Source organism: Paralichthys olivaceus, chromosome 16, assembly GCF_024713975.1.
Source record: "Paralichthys olivaceus isolate ysfri-2021 chromosome 16, ASM2471397v2, whole genome shotgun sequence".
In the NCBI taxonomy this organism is placed as follows: domain Eukaryota; kingdom Metazoa; phylum Chordata; class Actinopteri; order Pleuronectiformes; family Paralichthyidae; genus Paralichthys; species Paralichthys olivaceus.
Genome location: NC_091108.1, coordinates 12,202,078 through 12,210,702, shown reverse-complemented (window position 1 = coordinate 12,210,702; position 8,625 = coordinate 12,202,078). Strand labels below are relative to the sequence as shown.

At 41.8% G+C, this 8,625-nt stretch overlaps 2 protein-coding genes across 51 annotated transcripts in view; both read right to left on the bottom strand.

The window, feature by feature from the left end:
- Nucleotides 1–317: 317 nt before the first annotated feature.
- LOC109644139 (ras-related protein Rap-2b-like) lies at nucleotides 318–2,063 on the bottom strand. The gene has a single exon (XM_020109472.2). It carries the CDS (start codon nucleotides 1,906–1,908, stop codon nucleotides 1,360–1,362), a length of 549 nt encoding a protein of 182 aa, XP_019965031.1. The 5' UTR covers nucleotides 1,909–2,063; the 3' UTR covers nucleotides 318–1,359.
- A 2,323-nt stretch (nucleotides 2,064–4,386) lies between these two features.
- Nucleotides 4,387–8,625, bottom strand: part of mbnl1 (muscleblind-like splicing regulator 1) — a 38,667-nt gene continuing 34,428 nt past the window's right edge. For all 50 annotated transcript variants that reach the window (XM_069511244.1, XM_069511240.1, XM_069511249.1 and 47 more), the window contains 2 exons: nucleotides 7,992–8,063; nucleotides 4,387–7,844 (listed from right to left, as the gene is read on the bottom strand). In XM_069511244.1, the coding sequence (XP_069367345.1) occupies nucleotides 8,007–8,063 (57 nt within the window). In that variant the 3' untranslated portion in view covers nucleotides 4,387–7,844; nucleotides 7,992–8,006. The remainder of the gene's footprint in view (nucleotides 7,845–7,991; nucleotides 8,064–8,625) is intronic.

Here is an 8,625-nt window from a genome sequence, read left to right as displayed (position 1 = left end):
AACTGCTTTTTACTTCTTTAACATGCCATATCACCCTTTATATAGGTCACGGAGAAATGATTCTCATATTGTTTATAAGCTCCTCCAGCTCCACATTTATCTTATGCTATCCTCAATATAAAAATAACAGCATCATGGGTGATTATAACAGTTAAAGTTGAACGGCAAAACCGATTAGTCAGATTTTCACCAAAGTTAGCTTAAAACCTAGTCAACCTAGGTTTGGTTTCTGAGTTGTTGCCTAGATGTCATTACTTATCTGAATGAAAATGTACAAACTGTTCGGTTACCGGCAGAGTCAATCACAGCACACAGAGTTACATAAAATGCTTTTTGTATTACAAGTCTTTCAAACTGACAGGTCGATGGCAGAAGATTTGTCCAAAGGGAGAATTACAATTACGGTAATGTCAAAATGTCACATTTTTTAGAAAAGGAAAAAAAAAAGAAAAAAAGTCAAGGTAATACCGACAAACATGGCTTCAGAGAAACTAAATGTTCTTGTTGGACCAGTACCTCGAAGAAAAGGCCTGAATCTGACCCTGGAACAAGCAGGTCTGTTACAAGCATTGTAGCCTCCCGCCAGTAAAACAGGAGCGTCTTAGTTTTAACACCAAATGAAGCTAGAGATTATACCGAAAACTGCTAGAAAAGAAAGTTCTGATTGCCATCGAGACGCACTGCAGAGGAAGGTTAGGGCTCATCTGTTGGCACCGTCACGGGAGATTTCTTGGGGAAGGCACTTGACATGGGGGTCTTGGCGTTTCCCCCCATGCAGCAACAGCGATGCACTAAGGTCCTCGTTTGTGCAGCTAAGTGCAAGTTCCATGATAAATCCACCAAAGCAGGGGGGGGGGGGGGGACTAAGATATGTAGGCGTTACACAACTCCACCACAATCCACAGCTTCAAAATACAGCATCTTAGTGGGAGGGTCTGCACCTGTAGATTGGATTTGAGAGATTTTAAATATGACTAAAAACAGGGTGTAATAACCCTTCACCATCATCATCATCGTCACCCAGCTCCAAGATGAAGATGAAACAGTACAACTCAACCGATAAAACCACGAACAGAAGAAAAGAGAGAAACTGAAAACACGTGTCTCTTAGGTTTCACAATAAGACATTCCCATTGAGGCACATTTCCAGAGAAGTGTCATATACAAAGCTATAAAAAGAAAAAATCCCAAAAACATTCAAGTACTTTGTCATGTAAACACTTTTCCAGACTATGATACATCTTGGATTGTTGTCGTCGTCGTTAGATTTCTTTTAGGTTTGTGTGCAACAATAAGACAACAGTGTGAGGAGAGGGACAAGTCAGGACCTCAGCTTTCTGTCTGTTTGTTGATTTGTTTTCAGAACAGGACACACGAGCAGCACTTGTCTCCACCACTGGGGACAGTTGAGTAGTTCATCTGTCGGACTATCTCTGCAAACAGTTCGTCCACCGAGCCTTTATTCTTGGCGGAGGTTTCCATGAAGGGGCAGCTCCAGTCCTGGGCCAGCGCCTTGCCCTCCCCGGAGCTCACCTCCCTCTCCCCCTCCAGGTCCACCTTGTTGCCCACCAGGATCATCGGCACCCGCTCGTACCGCTTCACCCGGATGATCTGGTCCCTCATCGGCTTGATGTCCTGGAAGCTCTGCTGGTTCACCAGGCTGTAGACCAGTATGAAGCCCTGGCCGTTCTTGATGTACAGGTCCCGCATGGAGGCGAACTGCTCGGTGCCCGCCGTGTCCAGGATCTCCAGCACCGACGGCGACGAGTCCACCTCGATCTCCTTCCGGTAGAAATCCTCTATCGTGGGGTCGTACTTCTCGATGAAGGAGCCCGTCACGAACTGGACGGTGAGCGCGGATTTGCCGACTCCGCCCGACCCCAGCACGACCACTTTGTACTCCCTCATGGCCGGGGAGGAGAGGAGGAGGAGGGGGGGGAGGAAGAAAAGCCAGACACCTCTTTTTTTTCCGCGACGATCGCCTCCTCTCTCTCTCTTTCTCTCTCTCTCTTTCCCACCCGCTGACCAGCCCCGATGTTTTCAAAGCGCGGAGGCCGGGGGAGGCTGCGCTCTCGCTCAGGGGAGAGGAGTCAAATCTCACGCCGGAGAATCCTGCTCCGGGCGGGCCTGCGCTGCGACGGCCGCGGGGCGCTGATCCGAGGAGAGCGGCCGCTCCTGGACATCAGCGTGGCGAACCGAGGCGCGTCTGGGTCGCGCTGTCGTGTCGTGCGTCGGTGCGACTGGGAAGCGCGATCGCTCCTGTGCTTCCTGCCCACATCCTCCGTGTGCGCGTCACACAAACTGCCGAGGCTCAGTTCCGCTTCCTTAAAGGAGCAGCACCAGAAAAACCTCAGGTTACTGATGCAACTCCGGTTCTCTGAGTAGCAGGCGTGAGATGCCTCGATATAGAAGAAGATCAGAGAACTGGGTCCAGAGTTTACACAGAGTGTTCCGCATTATTCAGGTGAGAGGTGCAGTAGCCGGGTGCAGCAGACAGAGGCAGGAAGTGACGTATTAACTCCGCTGCGGAGATCACGTGATTTTGTTTTCAACACACAGACACCTTCATCAGCATAAACTCTCTTGACGTCTTCATCAGCATGTTCTATATGTACGTCACCACATTTTTGCATCTGTGTTATAAACACCATCAGCCAGCAGGGGGAACTCCTGCTGTGTTCCCACAAGTCTACGGACTTTACACTAGAAGTTTGCAGATAACCTGCAGCGACACATGCAACTCCTCCACGGAAAATCAAATTTCTCCAAGGTTCATGTCTGAAAACGGTTTATGGGATACGCTCCCTCCAGTATTGATAGAGGGACTTGCAACAACACGCCAGCGCTGAGTGGCCGGCAGTTGAGATGTCTGTGTCAGGGTCGTGCACCTTTAATACGCCTGACTCAGCGTCACTCATCATTCAAACACCTTCCACAATCAGAGGCAAGCTACTCTGACGCTGGTCCAACTGCCTTCACCATAGGTGGCCCTTTCCAAGTGGCACAATATTTTGCTTCTAAACTAGCTAGCACGTTAACTTAGCACTCCAAGCAAGCTAACGGCACAGGGAGCCTACGGCCACCACACTGCATGCTCAACGTTAGTGAACAGGTTTATCACTCCCAACAATTCCCCAACAGGAAGCCAGTGGAGGTCACGGAGGAGGGGCGTCACATGGGAGAATTTGGGAAGATTGTAAATGAGACGTGCTGCAGCGTTCTGGATACGCTGCAACAGTTTGGTCGCAGAGGCTGGGAGTCCAGCTAAGAGCGAGTTGCAGTAATGAATGACTCACAGGTGAGAGATGACCAGCTGCATGATCGGGCCACAGCAGGGATGTTGGGGGCGCAGGACAGTCCAGTCCAATCGTCAAGCTAAATGGATTCAGTTGCCACGCTTGGATGGGTGGGCCAAACACTGTAGGGATGGGCGTGTCTGCTGTGTGCGCCCCGGGCCATGTGACCTCTGACCTCACAAACTCACAGTCACTGCACTCAACCAGATCAAGGCTCTTGAGCTGCTCACTGTAATTATGAGTGGCCTTTAAATGAGCATGTTAAAGAGGTCATTCATTAAGTCGTTAACCAATTTACAAATGTCAGCTTTTCTACATTCACACACATCATGATAATAGTAATGATAATAATAATACACTTTATCTTTATAGCACCTTTCAAAGCAAAGTTACATGTTGCGTTAGAAGGTAAAAATGAAAACTTGAAGTCAGACAAAGCAAAAAAATTAAGAGGACTAGATTCAACCCCAGCTAACATTGGGCAAATACTTTGACTTCTTGAGTTAAATAAGCAATAATAGCATAAAAATGTAAGCAAGTAAAAGTTTAAAATGTGGGGTTCAGCATCTTGCCCTAGGACTGGAGGAGCCGGGATCAAAACATTGAATTTTTGGTTAATGGACAACCTGTTCCACACCCTGAGCCTATAATATCTCACATCCTTATTACTTATGTATGAATGCAGACACAGAATTTTTCTGTTGTATTTGTTGACAATGCATCATATTTTGGAAAAGCAGCACATTTCCTTAGACTGATCTAAAATGAATTTAGTTTCTGTCAGTTTTAACGTGACGTGCGATTTAACGTTGGTTCGCAGATTGGAATGAACTACCTGTGTGTATAAGAAAATGATACCATCTGAACTTCATACACTCTCTCCAAGAAATGAAAAATCTGATTTATTTGAAAGATTTTGTTGATGTACAAATAATAACTGGACCAGAATATGGGAAATTCTTGCATTTTAGGTTTTCCAGTTAATAAATAAATTTGAATTCAGGAAAATCTTAACTTTTAGACATTAACTGAATAATACTGAGTGTTTGTTTTGACCCACACATCAAGAATACACAGAAACAGTCAACTGTTGCATGAGCAAATCAAATATTGTTTTATTCAGATTTTTTTTTTCATCCATACAGCAAGAGTCAATTATGGCAACAATAAAATGTGCATAAACAAATCTGAAGACAGAATAGTACATTATTGTGTTGCAGTTGTTAGCAAATACATAATTGATGGTTGCACTTACAAGTAAAAAGCAGTCAAAGCGTACATGTGCCCCCAGCAGGGAAGAGAAACCTCTGTTCGATCCAGGAGACCTAACGTCTGATTTGGAGAAAATGGTGCTTTGGTTCTTTGGTGCCGACACAGCAGCCAACATTAGAAACATGCTCGGTGCTGACTGGTGACTCTTACATTCATCTGAAAGACTAATTGGCCAAATATGCATTTGGTGTGGTGAGCCTTCACCTGCTGAGTGCACAGATATGATAGCAGGAACAATTTCCTGTGAGTCAGTGTTGGCTGTAATTATATGGCTATGAGAAAGTATCTGGGGTGGATGAGTGCTAATATTTTATCATTCTTTAAATAACATGTTTACTTGGAAAAATATTCCATCACACAAGAGTAAGATGACTTGTTTTTGTAGTATTATTTCTCCCCACTGTGGATGTTATCTACTGTAAATAAACATATTACTGTGTATTCTGAATGTGTTATTTTTCCTTACATACTGTAACTACGCAGTTGCTTTTGTTTAAATGTTTGTACTTTTACATGCATTCAAATCAAACTATAATAGAATACATATCTCTGATAGTTTTATGTCAACTATACCATGGGAGCAGCAATACTGCATGACCAAGTCCAACAAATGATACATGGACATCATTGGATGCGTTATCCGATGAGAGGGGTGGAGTCTGCATGACATGGGGATGTCTGCTCCCCGACAACATTCCCTGGCAATACTAGCCACTGATAAAATAAGACAAAATGCGCATAGCTTTCTCTGAATGCATTGGCCAAGAAACTAGTGCCCTTCTTTGCAAGCAATTTTTTTAGCTGGTCTTCTAATTTAAGAATTTAAATTAATCTAACAAAATTCCTTATAATTATAGATATTTTTTATTCAAAATAATATCTCAATATGATACACATTTTTTTCTCTGTTCATTTGACTATATACAGAAGTGCAAAAAGTCAACCTTCGTCCCTTAGGTTAGAACTCATCGTCTGCAGCATTTCGTGACTCCTCCAGTCCGGAAAAGTCTGTTTCTTTCTCGCTCCTAATCTCACTATCGACCGAACATCCAAACACCCGTCAATTTCACTGCTCGTTTTGGCCTGACATTCAGGGCAAATTTAAGAAATATTCCAACAAAAGTACATATCTTTTTGAAATGGATACAGTAGAAAATAATTTGTACTCTTAAACATGGACAATCTATATCTCAATACAATATATTTTCAAATGTGATCTTGACATTTTACAAGGAAAATTTAAGTTGGTTCAAACATTAGTTTTTTTTTTATGCTGCAGTGGCAGCAAATTAACTGATTTCATTCCTTGTATCAAAAAAGTCTTTCATCAACAAAATTAAGTGATAATGTAACATCAACTGAAAAAGACGTCCAGCCATATGAATGAAGTGAATATTTAAAACTGACTCAACACATTATCATTTATATGGTTTGAAAAAGTTATGAATGTCATACTACCTCAAAATCTACAACGGCTATATCAATGTTGTCAAGTAATATATAGTAAGGCAAAAAAAAAAAAAAAGAAAAATCTACAACTACATACCTCAAATAGATTCAAATCCTTAAGTAGTACATAACACATAAGTTCAATGAAATTTAAGAGAGTAATTGTTACTTTTACATAGAGAGAATGAACTAAAAAAGATCATAAGCGGCATGTGAGAGAACAATAAAACATCATTGGTGTTCTTTACCTGCATGGTGATTGAAAGTACATTTGATTGGGTCGGGACCCATTAATTGTAATCTAAGGCTTTGTTAGGTACATTACAATCGGTAAAGACACACTACACACCTCTGTGACAACAGAACAGGAAGTGATCATAAAAAACTGACAGATGATAAACATGTTTCCTTAATTGTTTAAGCCTCAGGAGAGATGCTTCTATAAACCTTTGTGAATACGATTATGAAGAAAAACTGTGCTTTGGTATCCATAGTCAGATCTACAAGTGAATGACGACCTTCATGTTTTGCTTGAAATACAATTCAGAGTCATATGATGTGTTGTATTTCTTCAAAAAATGAAAGCAGGCTTAAAATGGGGTGAGAAATTAAAACAGGGTGATCCGACAAACAGTTGTTCAAGTGCACATGTGGTTAAAATGACCGATAGACCTTTGGGTCTGTTGTTTTAAATTCCTATCTACACATGGCTCAACAGTGCTTCTTGGAGACACAGTTTTAGAGTCGCCTCTCTTTTTAAGAGCAGGAACAAGGTAACACGATGTCAACTGAAGCTACACCCTCTACTTCACCAGGCTTTAGAGTCAATGGACTTGAGCAACAGCTTAATCCCAATAAACAAAACAAAAACAACAACACTAGTACTAGAAAAGAGGTATGATAAACTTTAGAAAACCCCTCAATTTTTAATTTCAAAAACAAGAAAATGGCAAAACCCCACTTCTAAAACTGATTAATTAGATTAAAGTTAAAAAAACGAAAACAATACAAAAAAAGAGCCATATAAAACTTTTACCTTCGGTAAACAAATAACACTGCTGAGATAACACTCTGGTTTTAGCTGTATGGCCATGATGGCACATGACAAGGTGAGAAAAAGCTAGCCTGGCTGTGCTTTCAAGGTACACAGGTATGTTGGTTTACCCAGAACATTCATATGTCCAAGACCCTCATTTCAACATCTAGTTTCACTAGTAGCCGTAAAAACACAATACTGTACATGCCTAATTTTTTTGGCGAGAAAAACAATTCCTGTTAAAATCATTGTGCCATTCAGATTTCAATTGAAATTCAAGGTGCATGTTTGCTTTTCACTTGTAAACTATGAAATATGGCTATCGATTAAACAAAGAAATAAAAATAAAGCAGAACAAATAAAAAAGGAAAGATAAATCTTGGTCTACTAACGTACCAGCACTGGATGTTGCCTCATGCAACAACGCTCTTGACCTTCTGTGCGTGCAGTAATGTTAACGAATAGAACAAATTGAGTGCTATGATTGAGTCAGACACAGAGGTGTAATGTGAACACTTCCCACTGAGGGGAGACGCACTGACCCCAGCACCACATGCTCTTCTCTCGGCTGGACGTTGAATTTGACAACAAATTCTTCTTGACATTGATATTTGGGAACATGGCACAGATCGTGTTGCACCCTTGATGTTTACGTGTGTGATGAGACCAGCGTTGTGGACAGGCTAAGAGATGGCAGACCCTCCTCGTCCCATTGCTCGACATTCTGAAGGTTATGTACATAAAGGCTGAACTCTTTTGGCTTGGACGGTGCCAGCACACATTCATTTGATCTGAAAGACATAATGAATTTATTTAAAAAAATTAAACATTGCATTAAGCATTGAAAGGTTCTGCTACAGAGGCAGACAGAACGAAAATGTAAAAGCTGTACTCAAAAGTTAATTCTTAAGAGTGTGAGGGCTGAAATGGGAACTTACTGTTCTTGAGAGGAACTACATTTGAGTCAAGTACTTGTGACTACTCAGATGATCTGCAGATATTATTGGAATCTGGGGGTAGAAAACAGACAGGGATCAAATTAAGCACTTAAAAACACTGGGCGTCGGCCGACAAAACAAACGCAGGTCAACACATTTCAACCACATCCTCTCACACTGAGATGAGCTCATTGCCGGAAAAGGACAGAGATGAGAAGATAGATGAAGCAATCTGGCTACAGTTTGACAAAATTCATTTGTGATGTGACATGTCAATAACAATAAAACAACACTTCTAGGCAGCAGGGAGGGGAAGAGGAGGATGGAAGGGGAGGGAGAGATGAGGGGGATGCAGGCAAACTGTCAGTGAGGTGACTCCCCCATGCAAATCTAAGTGCTCCATGTTGTTGACCTGCACACCTCAATAAAATGCAGAAAACTGGAACATTTGCATGATACTTCAGCTAAAACCTTTCACAAATCTAACAGACTGTTCACAAAGTCCTTTCAACAGGAATGAAATCAAAGTGTCATAAATCTTCCTACAGACTGAATTTAGAACTTTTCTGACGTTAATAATGAGTATGTCCAACTTTTAAACACAAGGAACATGGTAAAGCTTTGGTTTGTAAAG